Genomic DNA, 23,561 nt, shown 5'->3' with positions numbered 1-23,561 from the left:
GAGAATGAGCCAGAGGTGCTATCTGAAGAGAGGGCTGGACTGGAAATAAAATGATGAGATCTAGGATAGAAGGGAAGGAGGCATGGGGGAAATCTTGCCCATTCTTCTGTGATACTTTATCCTACTTGGAGTTCACTGAGCTTCTTGGTTTTGAACATTAATGCTTCAGGGTTGTTTTTTTCCCCATCAATATTGTGAAATCTTCAACCGTCTCCCCTCCTTCTGGGACTCCCTAAACATATGTTGCATGTAGTGTCCCACACATCTGACACCCTGTTCATTTTCCCTCTTCCTTTTTTACTTCTGTTCACTGAAAAGTTCTGAAGCAATTACAAATTTGTTAGTGGTAACTTCACAAGAGCAGCCAGCTGCTCTTCTGGAACAATCGCTAAGCTCAGACACCGGTCCCTTTTGCCCTTGGTCTGTGCAGCAGAGCTAGATGTGGGTCAGGTGAGATAGGAGGAGGAGGGGAGTGGAAGGAGAGCAGAGAGAGACAACAGCTGATCACTATTATGTGGGTCCACGGGGAACCCTGGGAGAAGGGAGGCCTGAGCCATGTGTGGGGTAGAAGTGGAGTCCAAGGTGGAGTCCAAATAGCTCAGAGGAAAACTGCCTATCATCAGAAAAATGTGATAGCACTGCCAAATGCACAGGAAACCAGCTGCAGAAACTGTGAAAACTCTCATGGTTCTATGTGACAAGATTCGTTAAAATGATAAACACCTGCTTTGGGCTAAAATTATAGTCTATCATCTTTGATTTTCTATACTTCCCAAATATCATAAATAATATTTTATAGGTGCGTTAAAGACCAGTGTGTCGACACAGTTATTTAATAAATTACTGCAACATTGCTGAGCATACTTGTGGTTTGCAAATTGGCGGTGGGGAGGAGAGGTAAATCATCAAAGATAAGAGGCAATATATCCCCTTTAAGGCACTGTCATTCTTGAGGCAGAGAATGAAAATGAGAAGATACATGTTCTACCTTGTGGGTAATGACTGAGCCAATAGATGCAAAAACAGCTTAAACTTTATGTTCAGTTTGAGATAAGATTCCAGAAGTCTTCTCATGTCTGTACTAAATTATAAAAGAACAAATAGAAGTAATCTAAACTGTCTGGCTGATTGCCTGTATTCTAAGTAGAATCGTAGCTTGGAACTTGCCCTTCTAAAGTCTGACAACCCTAAGCACCTGTGTGCAGAGAACTGCATGAGCAAACATGCCTGGTTCCTCATCAGGAGCAAGGCGCCTTGGGGGGCAGAACACTTGCCCACATCATGGTCTTCCCTGGAGCCCAGATTACCTGGGCCAGGTGGGACAGGAGTGACCTGGAAAACTTAGAATGAATGACAAAGTGTGTTTATCCTCTTTCCATCTCTACCTGATGCTTCCCAACTACTTTAATATTGGGGTCTTTTAAACGTTTGAAATATCAACAAGTTGAGAATAATACTGGCTTTATAAGGGCCACCTGGGACTGGACCACACAATAAATTCAGGTGCATTTGTCTGTCAAACCCCTCTACTTAAACTCTCCTATTCTGTCATCACCTTATCTTCCTGGTACTCTCATCAATACCCCACCTCCACTTCATCCTCAATCTCTGGTCCTCACCCCCATCCCCAACAGTTTGCAGTTGCCTGAAACTACCAAGAAGTTGGTTAATGGCTAGGCTCTTGGCTAATGTGTTTTAGGACAGACTTTTTCTTGGTACTTTTGCATTTAGAACAACAGCAAAAAAACTCTTCAGCTATTAAAAAAAACTCCGAAGCTCTGCAAAGAGTATAATTGGATAGTTGTATGCTTTTTTTTTTTTTTTTTTAGGAAGTAGACAGTTACCTAATGACAAACAAAAGGCATGGTGGGGTCAGATTTATGGTCTTGGAGGATTGAGTTTAGAGGAAGGGGACACCATTTCTGATTAACGCCCAAACCCCCTAAAGCCCTTCCTCCATTCAGAGTTCAGGATTTTCTCTAGGTGAACGTGATCATGCTGACTACCAAGGGCCTAAGAATGTGGTTCCTGCAACACCCTCACCATACAGATTTTTCTGATGAAAGCTCATGTCTTGAGAATCAATAGAACCAGGAGTAAATTGGTGGGCCCTGAGCTTGCCCTCTGAAACTCAGGATTGAAAAAGCCTGGAAGCCCTTTTTCGCCTCTTCGCTTCCAAGATGATCAAGAAAAGAAGGAACAATGGTCGTGCCAAAAAGGGCCGCGGCCACGTGCAGCCTATTCGCTGTACCAATTGTGCCCGTTGCGTGCCCAAGGATAAGGTTATTAAGAAGTTCGTCATTCGGAACATCGTAGAGGCTGCGGCCGTCAGGGACATTTCCAAAGCGAGTGTTTTTGACGGTGAGCTTCTGGCGCGTGAACTGTCCTATGTGCTTCCCAAGCTGTATGTGAGACTGCATTACTGCGTGAGTTGTGCCATTCACAGCAAGGTAGTCAGGAATCGTTCTCGGGAAGCCCGGAAGGACCGAACACCTCCACCCCGATTTAGACCTGCTGGTGCTGCCCCACCTGGTGCTGACCTCCACCAAAGCCCATGTAAGGAGCTAAGTCCTTAAAGACTGAAGAAATACTGTTCCCTGGAAAGACAATAAAGTGGAAATTATACTTAAAAAAAAAAAAAAAAAAGAAAAAGCCTGGAAGGAGAAATCACATGCCACTTCAGGCCTGCTCAGCTTTTCAGAGAATATGCTGCTTCTCCTGTTCTTAGTGGCCAATCTCCTACCTCCAGGGCTGAAAGAGGTAAGTGACTCTCCCTATCCTCAGAGCCCTGGCTTATTCCAGCAGCAACACTTCCCCAGTGCCCCAGCAAGACTATTGCTATGATTGTTCCTTGCCTCAGTCCATTCCCAGAAATTTGCTAAACCCCAGACCTGCCGCTGGGTATATAGTGCACAGATTACAGGAAAGACTCCCACGGAGACCTGGTGGGTCTTCTCCTCTCCATAGGTCACAGCTTGGCACATGGAAAGTTACTTATAATTAGGATGGCACAGGATTCTGGTGTGGAGGGAAAGCTGAAAATGAGGCTTATAACTTCCCATTCTCCAAAGCTAAGAGTGGGTTGCTCTATCCCAGGAGCTATTGTCTAGACCAAGAATGAAAGAGCTATCTTGCACTGTTTCCTAGATGTCACCTTCTCACTCTCCCCACTTTCTTGAGCCACCCTGCTCCACCAGGGCAGATATCTAGAACCTAAGTGGGCCTCTCAGTGTTGCCTCACCACTGATCATGGCCCTAATGGAAGCTGGCTTCCACCCAGACCCCCTCCTCCCATTTCCCAACCTCACTCTGATTTCTAATCTTGTACATGTGTTCCTCTTTATCTTGATGGTTAAATTCCTTAAAAAGATAAATCGCTGCTGAGGTTCAGGCTGCGTTAGGACCAAAAGCAATTTGGGGGACTGTTCATTCGCATATCCAACAAGTATTTATGGGACATTTACTATGTGCCTGGTTCATGATGGGGGAGAAAGAAGCCAGAGAATTCCGCTCCACGAGCTCAAATTTTCAGGTTTTAGAAACCAGTCTCACCTGGAAGTAAGCAGGACACAGGGGGTCTGAAAATCTCAGGGACAAAGAAATTACCAGGGTAGGTCAGAGAGATTTATTTCCAGGTCTTCTAGATGGTTTATCCGGAAGACAGATCACTTCCCCTTCACATGTATTTGAAGTGCTCCAGAACAAGGGCTGAGCTCCTCATCTCTACAGGGAGATAAGAGCTAAGCAAGGAAACAGGTCATGCTGCCAGCCCGCCATGCTGCCCAGGGAAGGCTGGAGCCCCCATCTCATTGTGCTGGGTCCCTGAAGACCACTGCAGACTATCCTCCTCTGGACATCCCATTGTTTTAGGTCACCAGGCAGTGCCCGTCCTGTCTCCTATGAACAGAGAGATCCACGGAAATTTTCTCTTTCAGGGGAGATCAAATGGGGCAGAAAGACCAGACCACAAGCCCCACCCTACATGGTCTCTGTATGCTTCTATGACAACAAACAAGACTGGAGCAGATGTAGGGGTTTCCTGGCATAAGACAACTTCGTGTTGACTGCGGCTCACTGGGACAGAAGGTGAGGAGCACAAAAGAGTCTTGTCTTTCTGGGAACCCGTAGTACCGTCCCAGGGCTTGTAACTCAGGAAGGTCCCTGAGCGTGCAGAGCCAATGGCTAATCAGTGGAGCCATCTGATCTGCTCCGGCCAGGGCAAAGTGAGTGTGGGATACTGGGGAGGAATGTTTGGAGAGAGGCCTGTTAAATTTACGGATGTCAAAATGGTTTAGTAATTTTTTGTACAACAAAACAGTGGATTATAATGTAGCCTGGAAAAATTATACTTCTGAAAATTCGGTGGAAACTTGAAAAAGCAGTCTTATTTTTTTTAATTGAAGTATAGCTGATTTACAATGTTGTGTTAATTTCTTTTGTACAGCAAAGTGATTCAGTTATACATACATTATTTTTAAAAAATATTCTTTTTCACAATGGTTAATCATAAGATACTGCATGTAGTTTTCTGTGCTATACAGTAGGACCTTGCTGTTCATTCATTCCATATATAATAGCTTACATCTGCTAAGCCCAACCTCCCACTCCAGGCCTCCCCCAACCCCCTCCCCCTTGGCAATCACAAGTCTGTTCTCTATGTTTGAGTCTGTTTCTCCTTCGTAGATAGGTTCATCTGTGTCATATTTTAGATTTCACATATAAGTGATATCATATGGTTTTTGTCTTTCATTTTCTGACTTACTTCACTTAATATGATAAACTCTAGTTGCATCCATGTTACTGCAAATGGCGCTATTTCAGTCATAAAAAAGAACAAGTGGTATTCTATTGTATACGTGTACCACATCTTTATCCATTCATCTGTTGATGGACATTTAGGTTGCTACCATGTCTTGCCTATTGTGAATAGTGCTACTATGAACATAGGGGTGCAGGTATCTTTTAGGATTAGAGTTTTGTCTGGATATATGCCCAGGAGTGGGACTGCTGGCGAAAAAGCAATCTTGATGGGTATCAGTCTAATGGGGTTTTTAGTTGTTCTGGGGGTCATGCCACCTAAAATCTTGAAATGGTTCATAATGTATTTGGAAGATTTCATCCACTTCTGAGAGTTTTTTCACATTTCTATAAGAAAGACATTTCCTTTGAGCTACTGGAACTGCTCCTGGGCTGCCCTCTCTTCTCCAACCCGAGGTTCAGGTGGCTTTCCCCTGGGGCACCCACCATTTCCCAGACAAACTCAGACCACCATTATCAAGGTTACCAGACCTCACTTCTGTGATGTTGCTATAATTATGACAAATCACCAGTGGCTAGCTTCTCCTGACTCTGATGCTCTGCCCCAGGGCACAGGCACCAGGCCTCTGCGGGACCGGAAGTCTGCCTGAGCTATGGGGTCAGGAGAGAAGTTCCCGGTGGGGTTTCTGTCCATGAGCTTGCCATGGTTTTGTGACTTTCCAGACAAGTCAGTAGGGCTTCCAAGACACAGAGGTGGAAAGTGGAGAAAGAAAGTGGGAGGAGTTGTGTTCTTTTACTCTAGTTTTTGGTGTGCAAAATGCTTTCTTGCCAAAGCTCTGCTGCTGAGGTTTACTTATCGGGGGAGGTTGCTGAGCTGTGAGAAGTGGTGGAACTGGCTTCTGGGATGATCATGAAGGGAATTGTCCTCTGGAGGTGAGCATGGTGAGGTCTGTAGAAACGTTTCTGGCAGGGCCGCTGGAGGCAGAGAGCTGCCTTGGAAGTGCTGACTGGCAGGGAGAGGCTTAGAGGAGAGATGGGTCTGCCCTGGGAGTTTCCTGGGGACTGAGTCCTGACCTGGGCGGTGCTCTGGGGCTCTAAGTAAATGTCACAGAGAGGAAGGGCTGGATGAGGGCTCTTCCACAGCTCTCTCCTCCCCCCTCCATCGTCAAGTATTCTTTCCACCTGCCAATGCAAACATTTCACAATGAGACTGTTTTCCCCCAGAACATACAAGCAAGAGAGGATTCCTATGGGTAGGTGGTAGCAAATATAGGAAAAATGACTGAGTAATTTCAAAGATGTGTTATTGATTAAAATTTTGTTGATAAGTGACTTACACTGAATGTTAGGCAAATGACTTTCTGGCAAGAAATAGCTATAAAAGAATGATCAAATTTACCAAAGCATTTCTGCATATCAGTTGCTTTGCTATGTGTTCAGTGATTATTCAAGATTATGGAAACTGCAAAAATTCAGGTGGGAAATGTCACACTGCGAGGAGTAATTACCATTTTGATGAACATAGAAGAACTTCCCAGCTGATTCTTTACAGTTACCTTGAGGTGCTAAAAGCACGGTTTTAAACTATGTGACTTCAGAAATCTATTATTTGAATATAATATTGATGTATCAGTCATAAGCTAATCTTTAGTATAAATTCAAGTTATTTTAGCCAACATATCGTATTGTATAATTTTAGAGTAACGAAACCGGAAGGAGACCCTCATCACATTGAAAATGAGAACATTGGTCTATAGTACAGTCAGGGCTGGTATGGGTAAAGGTTTCAGAAACTCTGGCTGTCCATAGACACTTGGGTTGCTCCCATCTCTTGGCCATTGTGAATAGCGCAGCTTTGATATGGGTGTTTTGTTAGATATTTTTAAGAAAGTAAACCGTTTTTTTCCTTTCTTCTAGTACTTATATTTTTTGATTTTTTTACATTTAGATCTTTGATCCCATCTGAGTGTTATTTTGGATTATGATGAGAAGTGTGGACCCAACTTTATCTTTCTTCCCCAATGATTCTCTATTTTGTTTCAATGTCGTCTATTAAAAGTTCATTGTTTCCCAGTGATTTGAGAATCGTTTACCATATGTTAAATTGGGCCTTGTATGGAATTTCAATTCTCTCTTTGATCTGCCTGTCCTACCCACGCCAATGGCACACAGTTTTGGGGCACACTTTAATACCTAAAGGAGAGTCTCTGGTAGGGTGGAGAATGAGGAACCTTACTCTGGGGAGAGAGAGGTCCTTCCATCACTCCCCAGAGCGGGTGGAGGGGAGACGGAGGAATGGATGGCTTGGAGGAGAGAAGAAGCTCACCCTGACTCCCAGGATGGTGGGGATGGGGATTCACTTGTCCTGGGGAAGAGACCCCACTTTCCTGGAGGAGCTCACACTCAGTCCTGGCACACATTTGCTGTGTACTGAATCATGTTTAATGAACAAATGAGAAATCGGTTATTTCCACTCTAGATGTGGATGTTTATTAAGGCTCTGGGAACCGCCCTGGATCTGGGCTCTGCCCCAGAGAAGGGGAGTCAGTGACAGGGCGTGTCACTCCAGCCCCCACTCTTTGAAGCGTCTCATCGTTCTCCGTATCCAGGGCAGGAAGCTGGAAATCCTGGTGAAGACTGCTGGAGGAGTCCCAATCCTCTTTCCGTAGGAGACGATGCCCTGGGCCACGTTGTTACACACAAGGGGGCCCCCGGAGTCCCCCTGTGGGCAACCAGAGGAAGGGACACTAAGCCGGGCCTCCATTCTCCAGGCCTCCCCGCTCCTGCGGCCCTAAGGCCCGCCCTCAGAGAAGACAGGGGTGGGTGGGCTCCTTCCACTGCTGGCTGTGTGTGAGATGGGAGGGGGAGGGGGAGCAGAAGTCGAGCTTCTGGATTTTTCCATCACTGGGCTTCAGCCCTGGCTATGGTTATTCTCCAGAACAACCCAGGTCAAGGTACCTTCACCGGCCCCAGGAAAACGCTGCACGTGTATGTCCTGTGTCTGGTGCACCTGCTATTCCCCCAGAGACCAGATTGATGGGGAAAAGTCCCCCACCTCACTCTGGTCTGGGCCCCAGACTGAGGCCATGGGGATGTAGTCTGTCCCCACTGCCCAGTCTGCCCACGTCCCTTTGTCTCGGACAGTGTCGGCAGATGCCCGTGGTCTTACCAGGAAGGCGGATTTCTGCTCTCTTGGGTCGCCCACACAAATCTGTGTTCGGTCAGTGTAGAACATGAAGAGTCTACTGCACTCCTCACCCCTCTGCACTCTGATCCGTACATCCTGGAGAGTGTCTGTTCTCCTGTCCAGGCCGACAAGGCCCCAGCCGGCCACGGTGCACAGGGTCTCAGGACTCAGCCTGTTCTGGGTCTGAGGCAGAGCCACCGGCCTCACAGCTCGATTACGTCTGACTCTGCTCCTCAGCTGGCAGGAAGCACGCAGGCACTCAGGGACTGTCTATGCCGTGCTCACCCCACGCCCACCACCACCCTGGGAGTCTGCTCGGCTTCCCCCTCCCTGGTCCCCCAAGCTGGGAGGGAGCAGCCCGGGTGAAGGACCAGAGGGTCGGTACCTGCAGTAACATGATGTCATTCTGGTTGTTCTGCGGATTGTACCTGGGGTGGGGGATGGCTCTGAGCACCGGTATGCACTGCTGAGTCCTTTCCAACCTACGGACGTTGTGGGCCCCCAGGATGACACTTATTTGGCTGCAAAGGAAAGGGAGCCCAGAGGTAGGTCTGAGCTGCAGGAACTGCAGTCCCCGATGCAGGTCACGTGACAGCCCAGGGTGGTGAGACCTCAGCCAAGGGAACGTGGGGACAGGAGGGCTCTGGGACTGGGCTCTATGCCCTTGGCCTCTACAGCCTTGAGCTGGGGGTGGTGGGAAACCCAGGGACCTTATATTTGGCCTCCCCTACAATAAAAAAGGAGCTTGAATTCATATTTTGAGCCCCAATGTGTGCCTTCCATCTCCCCATCTTGCTCTTTTTGATCAGGTCCTGCTTTCTCCCCATTTACACTGGCCTGCTCCCTGCCCCCCAAGCCCTACCTGCTCTTTTTTCACCCCTTTATTGCTAGAACCCTGCTTTCAATCGTTCCTCTCAGGAAGTCTTCTGGAACTGCTTTGCTGGTGCCCAGAAGCCCCTTAGTGCCTCACCTTCCCAAGCAGTGAGCTGCTGTCATCACAAAGTCTTCTCGCACCAGGAACCCCCCACAAGTTTTCGGACATGGAGTTGGGATCTGAACATATGCCATGTAAGGGTGGGAATGGGGCCTGGCCTCTTGGCCTCCGATGATCTGCCCTGGAAGGAAGCATTAGGCACTTATCTCTGCACTGACAGGTGTGTGGGCTTCGGCTTGGTGGCTCCAGAAAGGTTAGAAGATGGCGAGGCAGGAGAGGTGCTGCAGGGGCCGGAGAAGCTGGTGGTTCATGAGAATTGGGTCTGCAGGGCACCAGCCTTGGGGGGAGGCTCCAGGATTCTGCAGGAAACGCTGCTGGCTCCCCATCCCGGCCTCAGCTCCCTCCCACCTCCCCACAAGGCAAGGCCAGCTGCAGCCTCCCATAATGAGGAAGGTTCCTCTGCTGTGGGGACAGCAAATCCGGAGCCCTCTGCGCAGCCTCTCCCTGCAGTTCCGTGGTACTTTCTTCCTCAGGGAGCCTCCCAGATCCCTGTGAGTCCAGCTCACGGTCAGCTCATGAATTTAGGGCTCTAAAGATGAGCTGGCGGGCCTGCTATTGCTGTATCTTTATCTCCGAGGCTCTGCCACAGGAGCTGCAGACTGAGTTCAGAGAGCATGTTTATATAGCAAGTAGTACGTGCCAGGACGACTCCAAGAGTTTTATGTACACTAAGTCATTTAACTCTCATATCAACTCTCTGAGGTAGGCCTGACATAATGCCTGTTTTATAGATGATGAAGCTGAGGAACTTTGAACTCATACAAGCTGCCCAGTGATACAGAGTTAGGAAGTGCCTGAGTGGTCTGGCTCCAGAGTCTATGGGCTGGGGTCGGCCTCTGAGGATGGGGACGGTCACTCACCTGCCCTAGCCCTGGGCGGCAGGAGAAGGACCACCAGGAGCAGGAGTGGCTGCATCTTCCTGGGAAGTCTGCCCAGTCAGTTGCTGCTGGTGCTTCCTCCTGCCAGACTTTTGAGCCCCTGAAAGAGGAAGGAAGGGTGCGGGTGGGGGCTTAAGAATTCGCATTCCCATTCTCCTGCTGCTGTGATAGGTTTCATCACCCAAGGCTGCCCAAGAGGCTTGCCCACCAACTGCCAGTGATCTGGGGAAAGATAGTAACCCAAGCCTTCAGCACAATATCCCGCACAGCTGCTGAGTCAGTGCTGGCCGTGGAAATGGGAACCCAGGGCAACAGGGATGGGGACTGGGTCACTGTGTCCCAGAACCTCAAACCCACCTAATTCAATAATCCCTACAAGCATCAAAGCTGGGAGCTGTCTATTTCCTCCTTCCTCTCCCTCAGGGACTGGAGCCTGCATGTCTTCACCCTTTGGTCTTAGCCCCCTGTTGAGACCCTTGCTGCTCCCACTTCTTTCTAGAAGTTGTCATGCAGATTGAGTAGCTCTCTCTCCTGAGTGTGTGGAGGACAGGACACTGTCAGGGAAAGAAAAGGGAAGAATGAGGCTCTGCCACTGACCATTACGCTCTCAGGTCACTTGAGCCCCAAGAAACTCTCAGTGAAATCCTGACACTGTGGACGACTTCTGTTTTCCTACTTTCTACTCAAGGCAAAGGCCTTTATGTCCCAGAAGTTCCTCTGCACTCAGTAAAGGCCTAGTGACTTGATTTTGTTGCAAACCATCAGACCCTGGTGGAAAAATATCTCAGATCCTATTCATCCATGATATAAGAGACCCATCAACCTAATCCCGTCTCTGCCCCAGGGGTGATAGCTCCTAAGAAGGAGTTATGTCACTGCTGTGCTTCCTGTAACACATGAAGAAGTAGACCAGGCATTCATCATTGAGAGAAAGGCACGGCAGAGTCCTGCAGAGCAACACAGGGGGCTGTGAGACACTCTTAAAAATACTTAGAAGTCTGTGTTGGCACAGAAAAACATAGTATGGTAAAATTTTTGCAAAAGTATCAGAATTGAAAACTAATACAATTCTCAGTCTTTTATGGATCGTGATAACCCACTTGAAAATCTTATGAAAGTTAAGGATCTCCTCCCTATATATAAATATACACAGATTATCACCAATTTTAAAGCTGTAAAGATCTTAATTCCTTCTCTATTACACTCTCAATGAGTGCAACCTCATGAAGTTTCTTCATGAATCTGAAAACTAATATGCAGAAAATGGAAAAAAACCAAATATAGTATAAGAGCTTTATTAGTGCCTTAGTATTTGGGTAAGTTTAATTTATTGTTACTTTAATTTTTAACTCTTAATTTTGTTTTAAAATTATTACTCTAACTTAAACAAAGGGGAAAGTATAAACCAGACTGCCCATGTGAAAAAAGAGGAGTAAAATATATGCTTCCAATGATCTGCATAGAGATGTGGATAGGGGATTTCATTAACAGTGACTAGGATTCCATGCCAATTTTCCCACCAAAAACAACCCAAAACAAACCTGTTTAAAATGTATAAAAACCTTAGAAGTCTTGAAGAACTCCCAAAGCAAGAGAGATTATTCAGTTAAAACAGAAGGAATAATGGGAATCCAGCGGTAGCTACTATTATTCTGGGGTAATTTGCTGAACCCACAAAAGTTGCACTTTTGTTTTGATGACCATATAAGGTGAGGGGTGTAGAAATGAAAGACCAAGACCCACACAAGTAGATCTGGTCAAACCCTCCCCACAATAAGCTGGGAACTTAAAAGTCTACATGCTTAAAGTAACAAAAAAGAGGTATTGGGCTAGCTCTTGCAAATAATTTCGTGAAAGATTGTAATTACCTGGACTTTTTATGGTCTCTCAAACCTTGAACTTCCATTAATGTGGTTATATCTTGTGTCCCAAAGTACCTGGCAGAGTCAAATGTAAATCGAGAGGAAATTCACTTAATTCCAGAATTTGACACCTAAAAATTTATTTTTCAAGTTTAATGACAAACATATAGTCAAATGTAAACAGATCAACAAGCAAACAAAGATATAAGACACCATGACTAAGAAATAATAGATAAGAAAAGAGGGAAAAAAAACCCATTAATTATTGGGATAATATTGTTAGTATAATAAAATACAGATTGAAAAGCAATTATGCTGAAATAAAAACAAACCCTAAAAGAATTCCAGGGAACATGATCCTTAAAAAAAGTGACATAACATTTGAAAGAGAACTAAATAAGACTTTCAAAAGTGAAAAAAAGAAAAACTAAAATTAAAATCTCAGTGAATAGAGTTAATAACAGTTTAGACAAAGATGAAAAGAGAATTACTAACCTAAAATAGTTCAGAGATCTTCCCGCTTAAGGAAGGAAATGAGCTGCCGACTGGAGCGGTGAGCAGCCTTATTGAGCATCAGAAGAGTGATCTAATAGAGCCAATCTGCAAGGACTGGAAAGTGAATTACAACAGGAGAAAATCAGACTTCTATGTAGTGGATGCTGGATACATATTTAGAAGCCTAAGACACGTGGCTAACAGGGACTTGGTGCTCCGGCCTGGTGTCAGGCCTGAGCCTCTGAGGTGGGAGAGCCAAGTTCAGGACATTGGACCACCAGAGATCTCCTGGCCCCACACAGTATCAATCGGTGAGAGCTCTCCCAGAGATTTCCGTCTCAACGTTAAGACCCAGCTCCACCCAACGGCCAGCAAGCTCCAGTGCTGGACGCCCCATGCCAATCAACTAGCAAGAAAGGAACAAAACCCCACCCACTAGCAGAGAGGCTGCCTAAAATCATACTAAGTTCACAGACATCCCAAAACACACCCCAGGACATGGCCCTGCCCACCAGAAAGACAAGATCGAGCCCCACACACCAGAACACAGGCACCAGTCCCCTCCACAAGGAAGCCTACACAAGCCACTGAACCAATCTCACCCACTGGGGGCAGACACCAAAAACAACGGGAACTGCAAACCTGCAGCCTTTGAAAAGGAGACCCCAAAAACAGTAAGTTAAAATGAGAAGACAGAGAAACATGCAGCAGATGAAAGAGCAAGGTAAAAACTCACCAGACCAAACTAATGAAGAGGAAATAGGCAGTCTGTCTGAAAAAGAATTCAGAGTAATGATAGTAAAGATGATCCAAAATCTTGGAAATAGAATGGAGAAAATGCAAGAAATGTTTAACAAGGACCTAGAAGAACTAAAGAGCAAACAAACAATGATGAACAACAAAATAAATGAAATTAAAAATTCTCTAGAAGGAATCAAGAGCAGAATAACTGAGGCAGAAGAACAGATAAGTGACCTGGAAGATAAAATAGTGGAAATAACTACCACAGAGCAGAATAAAGAAAAAAGAATGAAAAGAATTGAGGACAGTCTAAGAGACCTCTGCGACAACATTAAATGCACCAACATTCGAATTATAAGGGTCCCAGAAGAAGAAGAGAAAAAGAAAGGGTCTGAGAAAATATCTGAAGAGATTATAGTTGAAAACTTCCCTCACATGGGAAAGGAAATAGTCAAGTCCAGGAAGTGCAGAGAGTCCCATACAGGATAAATCCAAAGAGAAACATGCCATGACATATATTAATCAAACTATGAAAAATTAAATACAAAGAAAAAATATTAAAAGCAGCAAGGGAAAAGCAACAAATAACATAGAAGGGAATCCCCATAAAGTTAACAGCTGATCTTTCAGCAGAAACTCTGCAAGCCAGAAGGGAGTGGCAGGACATATTTAAAGTATGAAAGGGAAAACCTACAGCCAAGATTACTCTACCCAACAAGAATCTCATTCAGATTCAATGGAGAAATTAAAACCTATACAGACAAGCAAAAGTTAAGAGAATTCAGAACAACCAAACCAGCTTTACAACAAATGCTAAAGGAATTCTCTAGGCAGGAAACACAAGAGATGGAAAAGACCTACAAAAACAAACCCAAAACAATTTAGAAAATGGTAATAGGAACAAACATATTGATAGTTACCTTAAATGTAAATGGATTAAATGTTCCAACCAAAAGACATAGACTGGCTGAATGGATACAAAAACAAGACCCATATATATGCTGTCTTCAAGAGACCCAATTCAGACCTAGGGACACATACAGAATGAAAGTGAGGGGATGGAAAAGGATATTCCATGCAAATGGAAATCAAAAGAAAGTTGGAGTAGCAATTCTCATATAAGAGAAAATAGACTAAATAAAGACTACTACAAGAGACAAAGAAGGACACTATATAATGATCAAGGGATCAATCCAAGAAGAAGATATAACAATTATAAATATTTATGCACCCAACATAGGAACACCTCAATGCATAAGGCAAATGCCAACAGCCATAAAAGGGGAAATCAACAGTAACACAATAATAGTACCCACTTTCACCAATGGACAGATCACCCAAAATGAAAAAAATAAGGAAACACAAGCTTTAAAAGACACATTAAGCAAGATGGATTTAATTGATATTTGTAGGACATTCATCCAAAAATAACAGAATACACTTTCTTCTCAAGTGCTCATGGAACATTCTCCAGGATAGATCATATCTTGGGTCACAAATAAAGTCTTGGTAAATTTAAGAAAATTGAAAATATATCAAGTATCTTTTCTGACCACAACACTATGAGACTAGATATGAATTAGACGAAAAAAAACTGTAAAAAATGCAAACACATGGAGGCTAAATAATACACTACAAAATAACCAAGAAGTCACTGAAGAAGTCAAAGAGGAAATAAAAAAAGACCTAGAAACAAATGACAATGAAAACATGATGACCCAAAACCTATGGGATGCAGCAAAACCAGTTCTAAGAGGGAAGTTTATAGCAATACAATCCTACCTCAAGAAACAAGAAAAATCTCAAATAAACAACCTAAACTTACACCTAAAGCAATCAGAGAAAGAAGAACAAAACCCCCAAAGTTAGCAGAAGGAAAGAAATCATAAAGACCAGATCAGATATAAATGAAAAGGAAATGAAGAAAATGATAGCAAAGATCAATAAAACTAAAAGCTGGTTCTTTGAGAAGATAAACAAAATTGATAAACCATTAGCCAGACTCATCAAAAAAACAAGGGAGAAGACTCAAATCAACAGAATTAGAAATGAAAAAGGAGAAGTAACAACTTACACTGCAGGAATACAAAGGATCATGAGAGATTACTACAAGCAACTCTACGCCAATAAAATGGACAACTTGGAAGAAATGGACAAATTCTTAGAAAAGTACAACTTTCCAAGACTGAACCAGGAAGAAATAGAAAATATAAACAGACCAATCACAAGCACTGAAATTGAAACTGTGATTAAAAATCTTCCAACAAAGAAAACCCAGGACCAGATGGCTTCACAGGCGAATTCTATCAAATATTTAGAGAAGAGCTAACACCTATCCTTCTCAAACTCTTCCAAAATATAGCAGAGGGAGGAACACTCTCAAACTCATTCTACGAGGCCAGCATCACCCTGATACCAAAACCAGACAAAAATGTCACAAAAAAAGAAAACTACAGACCAACATCACTGATGAACATAGATGCAAAAATCCTCAACAAAATACTAGCAAACAGAATCCAACAGCACGTTAAAAGGATCATACACCATGATCAAGTGGGGTTTATCCCAGAAATGCAAGGATTCTTCAATATATGCAAATCAATCAAGGTGATACACCATATTAGCCAATTGAAGGATAAAAACCATATGATCATCTCAATAGGTGCAGAAAAAGCTTTTGACAAAATTCAACACATATTTATGATAAAAACTCTCCAGAAACTAGGCATAGAATGAACTTACCTCAACGTAATAAAGGCCATATATGACAAACCCACAGCCAACCTCATTCTCAATGGTGAAAAACTGAAACCATTTCCTCTTAGATCAGGAACAAGACAAGGTTGCCCATTCTCACCTCTATTATTCAATATAGTTTTGGAAGTTTTAGCCACAGCAATCAGAGAAGAAAAAGAAATAAATGAATCCAAATCGGAAAAGAAGTAAAGATGTCACTGTTTGCAGATGACAAGATGCTATACATAGAGAATCCTAAAGATGCTACCAGAAAACTACTAGAGCTAATGAATGAAGTTGGTAACGTAACAGGATACAAAATTAATGCACAGAAATCTCTTGCATTCCTATACACTAATGATGAAAAATCTGAAAGAGATATTAAGGAAACATTCCCATTTACCATTGCAACAAAAAGAATAAAATACCTAGGAATAAATCTACCTAGGTAGACAAAAGACCTGTATACAGAAAACTATATGACACTGATAAAAGAAATTAAAGATGATAGAAACAGATGGAGAGGTATACCTTGTTCTTGGATTGGAAGAATCAACATTGTGAAAACGACTATACTACCCAGAAAAATCTACAGATTCAGAGCAATCCCTATCAAACTACCAATGGCAGTTTTCACAGAACTAGAACAAAAAATATCACAATTTGTATGGAAACACAGAAGACTCCAAATAGCCAAAGCAATCTTGAGAAAGAAAAACAGAGCTGGAGGACTCAGGCTCCCTGACTTCAGACTGTACTACAAAGCTACAGTAATCAAGACAGTATGGTAGTGGCACAAAAACAGAAATATAGATCAATGGAACAGGATAGAAAGCCCAGAGATAAATCCACACACATATGGTCACCTTATTTTTGATAAAGGAAGCAAGAACATACAATGGAGAAAGACAGCCTCTTCAGTAAGTGGTGTTGCAAAACTGAACAGCTACATGTAAAAGAATGAAATTAGAACACTCCCTAATACCATACACAAAATAAAGTCAAAATGGATTAGAGACCTAAATGTAAGCCTGGACACTATAAAACTCTTGGAGGAAAACATAGGCAGAACACTCCATGACATAAATCACTGCAAGATCCTTTTTGACCCACCTCCTAGAGAAATGGAAATAAAAGCAAAAATAAACAAATGGGACCTAATGAAACTTAAAAGCTTTTGCGTAGCAAAGGAAACCGTAAACAAGGTGAAAAGACAACCCTCAGAATGGGAAAAAATATTTGCAAATGAAGCAACAGACAAAGGATTAATCTCCAAAATTTACAAGCAGCTCATGCAGCTCAATATCAATAAAACAAACAACCCAATCCAAAAATGGGCAGAAGACCTAAATAGACATTTCTCCAAAGAAGACATACAGATTGTCAACAAACACATGAAAGGATGCTCAACATCACTAATCATTAGAGAAATGCAAATCAAAACTACAATGAGGTATCACCTCACACTGGTCAGAATGGCCATCATCAAAAATCTACAAACAGTAAATGCTGGAGAGGGTGTGGAGAAAAGGGAACCCTCTTGCACTGTTGGTGGGAATGTAAATTGATACAGTCACTATGGAGAACAGTATGGAGGTTCCTTAAAAAACTAAAAATAGAACTACCATACGACCCAGCATCCCACTCCTGGGCCTATACCCTGAGGAAACCGCAATTCAAAAATAGACATGTACCACAATATTTATTGCAGCACTATTTATAATAGCCAGGACATGGATGCAACCTCAGTGTCCATCAGCAGATGAATGGATACAGAAGGTGTGACACATATCCACAGTGGAATATTACTCAGCCGTAAAAATAAATGAAATTGAACTATTTGTAGTAAGGTGGATGGACCTACAGACAGTCTGTCATACAGAGTGAAGTGAGTCAGAAAGAGAAAAACAAATACTGTATGCTAACACATATATATGGAGTCTTAAAAAAAAGAAACGTTGTGATGAACTTAGGGGCAGGACAGGAATAAAGACACAGACGTAGAGAATGGACTTGAGGACACGGGGAGGGGGAAGGGTAAGCTGGGACGGAGTGAGAGAGTAGAATTGACGTATATACACTATGAAATGTAAAATAGCTAGCTAGTGGGAAGAAGCTGCATAGCACAGGGAGATCAGTTTGGTGCTTTGTGACCACCTAGAGGGGTGGGATAGGGAGGGTGGGAGGGAGACCCAAGAGGGAGGGGATATAGGGATGTATGTATACATACAGCTGATTCACTTTGTTGTACAGTGGAAGCTAACACAACATTGTAAAGCAATTATACTCCAATAAAGATGTTAAAAAAAATAAATAAATAAAATAAAATCGTTCTGAAAGAAGTGTAAAGGATGGATCCCAGACAGGTATAAAGATAAAAAAATAGAAAATAGTAGAATTAGAAGGTTAAACATATGTTGAATTAAAGTTCTAGAAGAATGAGAGACAATGAGAAGAGGCAATATATAATCAGATATTGGCCGAGATTTTTAAAATAACTGGAGAAAAACATCTAATTAGAGGTTAAAAAGATAAATCTCAAGCAAAATAATAAAAAGAAATCCATATCAAGAAATCATATTGCAGAAATGTTAAGAGCATCTAGAGAAAGAAAGGCAGATTATGTTCAAGTGACTGGCAGATCAAGGCTGAGTTTTCAACAGCCACAGTGAGTGGATGCTACCCAGAAAGTGACATTTTCATAGTCATTTGGGAAGATTTAAAAACACATCTTATAAATTGATTAGTAATGATATAGAATTTAAAATGGCTGATGAAAAAAATGAACACATATAGAACATCTTAACCAACAAAGGCAGACTACACATTTTACAAGCAGAGATGGATGTTGACCATAGATTAGGCCATAGATTAGGTCTAAAAACGTTTAAAGGATTAAAATGATACATCATTTGTTATAGGCCACAATGAGTTTAAGCTAGAAATCCTTAAAAAGAGTATGAGAAGAAAATCCTTATATTTTTAAAACTAGAGAAATAGACTGCTAAATACAACTGACAATTGAATGATGCAGGTTTCAACCGCTTGGCTCCACTTATACGCGAGGTTTTTTCTTTTTCTTTTTCTTTAAATTTAATTTTTATTTTATATTAGAGTACAGTTGATTTACAATGTTTTGTTAGTTTCAGGTGTATAGCAAAGTGATTCAGTTATACATATACATATACCCATTCTTTATCAGATGCTTTCCCATATAGGTTATTACAGATTATTGAGTAGTGTTCCCTGTGCTTTACAGTAGGTCCTTGTTGATTATCTATCTTATGTATAATAGTGTGTATATGTTAATCACAAACTCCTAATTTATCCCTCCCCCCTCCTTTTCCTTTTGGTAACTGTAAGTTTGTTTTATATGCCTATGAGTGTTTTTCTGTTTTGTAAAGAAGTTCATTTGTATCATTTTTTTTTTAGGTTCCACATATAAGTGACATCATATGATATTTGTCTTTCTCTGTCTGACTTACTTCACTTAGTATGATAATCTCTAGGTCCATCCATGTTGCTGCGAATGGCATTATTTCATTCTATTTTATGGCTGACTAATACTCCATTGTATATATGTACCACATCTTCTTTATCCATTCCTTTGTTGATGGACATTTAGGTTGATTCCATGTCTTGGCTGTTGTAACTAGTGCTGCAATGAACATTGGGTTACATGTATCTTTTTGAATTGTGGTTTTCTCTGGATATACGCCCAGGGCTGGGATTGCTGGATCATATGGTCATTCTATTTTTAGTTCTTGAAGGAACCCCCATACTGTTCTCCCTAGTGGTTGTACCAATTTACATTCCCACCAACAGTGTAGGAGGGTTCCCTTTTCTCCACACCCTCTCCAGCATTTATTGTTTGTAGCCTTTTTGATAATGGCCATTCTGACCGGTGTGAGGTGATACCTCATTGTAGTTTTGATTTGCATTTCTCTAATAATTAGTGATGTTGCACATCTTTTCATGTGCTTTTTGGCCATCTGTATGTCTTCTTTGGCGAAATGTCTATTTAGGTCTTCTGCTCATTTTTTGATTTTTTTTTGTTTTTTTGATATTTAACTGCATGAGCTGTTTGTATATTTTGGAGATTAATCCCTTGTTGGTTGCTTTGTTTGCAAATATTTTCTCTCATTCCGTGGGTTGCATTTTGTTTATGGTTTCCTTTGCTGTCTAAAAGCTTTTAAGTTTAATTAGGTCCCATTTGTTTATTTTTGGTTTGATTTTCATTATTCTAGGAGGTGGATCAAAAAGATATTGCTGAAATTTATGTCAAAGTTTGTTCTTCCTATGTTTTCCTCTAAGAGTTTTATAGTATCCAGTCTTACATTTAGTTCTTTACTCCATATGAGTTTATTTTTGTGTATGGTGTTAGATAATGTTCTAGTTTCATTCTTTTACATGTAGCTGTCCAGTTTTTCCAGCACCTCTTCTTATTGAAGAGACTGTTCTTGTCTCCTTTGTCATAGATTAATTGACCACAGGTGTGTAAGTTTATTTCTGGGCTGTCTATTTTGTTCCATTGATCTATATTTCTGTTTTTGTGCCAGTACCATACTGTCTTGATTACTGTAGCTTTGTAGTATAGTCGGAAGTCAGGGAGTCTGATTCCTCCAGCTCCCTTTTTCTTTCTCAGGATTTCTTTGGTTATTTGGGGTCTTTTGTGTTTCCATATAAATTTTAGTATTTTTTGTTCTAGTTCTGTGAAAAATGCCATTGGTTATTTGATAGGGATTGCATTGACTGTAGATTGGCTTGGGTAGTATAGTCATTTTGACAATATTGATTCTTCCAATCCAAGAACATGGTATATCTTTCGATCTGTTTGAGTAGTCTTTGATTTCTTTCATCGGTGTCTTATAGTTTTCCAAGTGCATGTCTTTTGCCTTCTTAGGTAGGTTTATTCCTAGGTATTTTATTCTTTTGGATGTGATGGTAAATGGGATTGTTTCCTTGATTTCTCTTTCTGATCTTTCATTGTTAGTGTATAGAAATGCAAGAGTTTTCTGTGTATTAATTTTGTATCCTGAAACTTTACCAAATTCATTGATTAGCTCTAGTAGTTTTCTGATGGCATCTTTAGGATTGTCTATGTATAGGATCATGTCATCTGCAAACAGTGACAGTTTTACTTCTTCTTACCCAATTTGGATGTCTTTTATTTCTTTTTCTTCTCTGATTGCCATGGTTAAGAATTCCAAAACTATGTTGAATAATTGTGGCGAGAGTGGACATCCTTGTCCTGTTCTTAATCTTAGAGGAAATGCTTTCAGATTTTCCACCATTGAGAATGATGTTTGCTGTGGGTTTGTCATATATGGGCTTTATTATGTTGCGGTCGTTTCCCTCTATGCCCACTTTCTGGAGAGTTTTTATCATAAATGGATGCTGAGTTTTGTCAAAAGCTTTTTCTGCATCTTTTGAGGTGATCATACGGTTTTTATTCTTCAATTTGTTGATGTGGTGTATCACACAGATTTATTTGTGGATATTGAAAAATCTTTGCATCCCTGACATAAATCCCACTTGATCATGGTGTATGAGTCTCTTAAAGTATTGTTGGATTTGGTTTGCTAGCATCTTGTTGAGGATTTTTGCGTCTATGTTCATCAGTGATATTGATTTTCTTTTTTTGTAGTATCTTTGTCTGGTTTTGGTATCAAGGTGATGGTGGCCTCATAGAATGAGTTTGGGAGTATTTTTTCCTTTGCAATTTTTTCTGGAATACTTTCAAAAGGATAGGTGTTAACTCTTTTCTAAATGCTTGATAGAAGTCACCTGTGAAATCATATGGTCCTGGACTTTTGTTTGTTGGAAATTTTAAAATCATAGTTTCAATTTCAGTACTTGTGATTGGTCTATTCATATTTTCTATTTCTTCCTGGTTCAGTCTTGGAAGATTGTACCTTTCTAAGAATTTGTCCGTTTCTTCTAGGTTGTCCATTTTATTAGCATATAGATGCTTATAGTAGTTTCTTAAGATCCTTTGTGTTTCTGTGGTGTCTGTTGTAACTTCTTTTTCATTTTAAATTTTATTGATTTGAGTTCTCTCCCTTTTTTTCTTGATGAGTCTGGCTAGAGTTTATCTTTTCAAAGAACCAGCTTTTAGTTTCATTGATCTTTTTGTTGTTTTCTGTGTCTCTATTTTATTTATTTCTGCTCTGATCTCTATGATTTCTTTCCTTCTGCCAACTTTGGGTTTTTTTTGTTGTTGTTCTTCTTCTTTCTCTAATTGCTTTAGGTTGTTTATTTGAGATTTTTGTTTTTTCCTCAGGTAAGATTGTATTGCTATAAACTTCCCTCTTAGAACTGCTTTTGCTGCATCCCATAGGTTTTGGATCATTGTGTTTTAGTTTTCATTTGTCTCTAGGTATTTTTTGAGTTCCTCTTTGATTTCGTCAGTGATCCATTGGTTGTTTAATAACATATTGTTTAGCCTCCAAGTGTTTGTGGTTTTTTACAGTTTTTTTCTTATAGTTGATTTATGATCTCATAGTGTTGTGGTCAGAGAAGAAGATTGATATGATTTCAGTTTTCTTAAAGTTACCAAGGCTTGCTTTGTGACCCAGCATGTGATCTCTCCTGGAGAATGTTCCATGTGCCCTTGAGAAGAATGTGTATTCTGATGCTTTTGGATGGAATGTTCTATAAATATCAATCAAATCCATCTGGTCTAATGTGTCATTTAAGGTCCATATTTCCTTATTGATTTTCTGTCTGGTTGATCTGTCCATTGATGTAAGTGGGGTGTTAAAGTCCCCCACTATTATTGTGTTACTGTTGATGTCTCCATTTATGGCTGTTAGCATTGGTCTTGTATATTGAGTTGCTTCTATGTTGGGTGCATATATATTTACAATTATTTTATCTTCTTCTTGGATTGATCCCTGGATCTTTATGTAGTGTCCTGCTTTGTCTCTTATAACAGTCTTTATTTTAAAGTCTAGTTTATCTGATATGAGTATTGCTACTCCATCTTTCTTTTGATTTCCATCTGTGTGGAATACCTTTTTCCATCCCCTCACTTTCAGTCTGTATGTGTTCCTAGATCTGAGGTGGGTCTCTTGTAGACAACATATATACGGATCTTGTTTTTGTATCCATTCAGCCAGTCTATATCTTTTGGTTGGAGCATTTAATCCATTTACATTTAAGGTAGGTATTGATACATATGTTCTTATTGCTATCTTGTTAATTATTTTGGATTTGTTTTGGTAGGCCTTTTTTCTTCCCTTCCTCTTTTGTTCTCTTCTCTTGTGTTTTGATGACTATGTTTAGTGTTGTGTTTGGATTACTTTTCCTTTTCTGTGTGTGTATCTATTGTAGATTTTTGGTTTGTTGTTCCAGTGAGGTTTTGATACAGCCAGCCATGTATATATGTATATATATATATACTGGTCTCTTAATTTCAAATGCATTTCCAATATACTGCATTTATACTCTCCTCTTCTCATGATTGTTGGTTTTGATATCATAATTGTGTGTGGATAATTTCCTACCTTTGCTGTATGTTTGCCTTTACTGGTGAGCCTTCCCATTTGTAATTTTCTTGTTTCTAGTTGTGGCCCTTTCTTTTCCATCTAGAGAAGTTCCTTTAGCATTTGTTGGAAAGCTGTTTTTGGTGGTGCTGAATTCTCTTAGCTTTTGCTTGTCTGTAAAGTTTTGATTTCTCCATTAAATCTGAATGAGAGCGTTGCTGGCTAGAGTATTCTTGGTTGTAGGTTTTTCCCTTTCATCAGTTTAAATATGTCATGCCACTCCCTTCTGGTCTGCAGAATTTCTGCAGAAAAATCAAAAGATAACCTTATGGGGATTCCCTTGTATGTTATTTGCTGCTTTTCCCTTGTTGCTTTTAATATTTTCTCTTTGTATTTAATTTTTGTTAATTTGATTAATATGTG

At 41.2% G+C, this 23,561-nt stretch overlaps 1 protein-coding gene and 1 pseudogene across 2 annotated transcripts; one reads left to right on the top strand and one right to left on the bottom strand.

Moving 5' to 3' along the window:
• Positions 1-1,693: 1,693 nt before the first annotated feature.
• On the bottom strand, positions 1,694-23,045 carry LOC309625087 (cathepsin G-like). The gene is made up of 6 exons (XM_082384241.1): positions 9,800-23,045; positions 8,916-9,060; positions 8,331-8,466; positions 7,928-8,182; positions 2,655-7,480; positions 1,694-2,147 (listed from the first exon to the last, which is right to left on the bottom strand). The coding sequence occupies exons 1-5, from the start codon at positions 9,852-9,854 to the stop codon at positions 7,319-7,321; spliced, it is 753 nt and encodes a 250-aa protein (XP_082240367.1). The 5' UTR covers positions 9,855-23,045; the 3' UTR covers positions 1,694-2,147; positions 2,655-7,318.
• LOC309625110 (small ribosomal subunit protein eS26 pseudogene) lies at positions 2,147-2,652 on the top strand (annotated as a pseudogene). The gene has a single exon. The product of its transcript is annotated as a small ribosomal subunit protein eS26 pseudogene (transcript).
• Positions 23,046-23,561: the final 516 nt, after the last annotated feature.

Source organism: Balaenoptera borealis (genome assembly GCF_965194805.1).
Source record: "Balaenoptera borealis genome assembly, chromosome: 3".
Lineage (NCBI taxonomy): Eukaryota > Metazoa > Chordata > Mammalia > Artiodactyla > Balaenopteridae > Balaenoptera > Balaenoptera borealis.
Note: the sequence above shows the minus strand (reverse complement) of the source record. Positions and strands in the feature narration are given on the sequence as shown.

Excerpts from the sequence above, each read along its gene's own strand:
- LOC309625087 (XM_082384241.1), bottom strand. The coding sequence starts at position 9,854 with ATGCAGCCACTCCTGCTCCTGGTGGTCCTTCTCCTGCCGCCCAGGGCT. Across the intron at positions 8,467-8,915 it reads GCAGCTCACTGCTTGGGAAG|CCAAATAAGTGTCATCCTGG; the intron begins GTGAGGCACTAA and ends TTTCCTTTGCAG. Across the intron at positions 7,481-7,927 it reads AGCAGAAATCCGCCTTCCTG|GGGGACTCCGGGGGCCCCCT; the intron begins GTAAGACCACGG and ends GGTTGCCCACAG.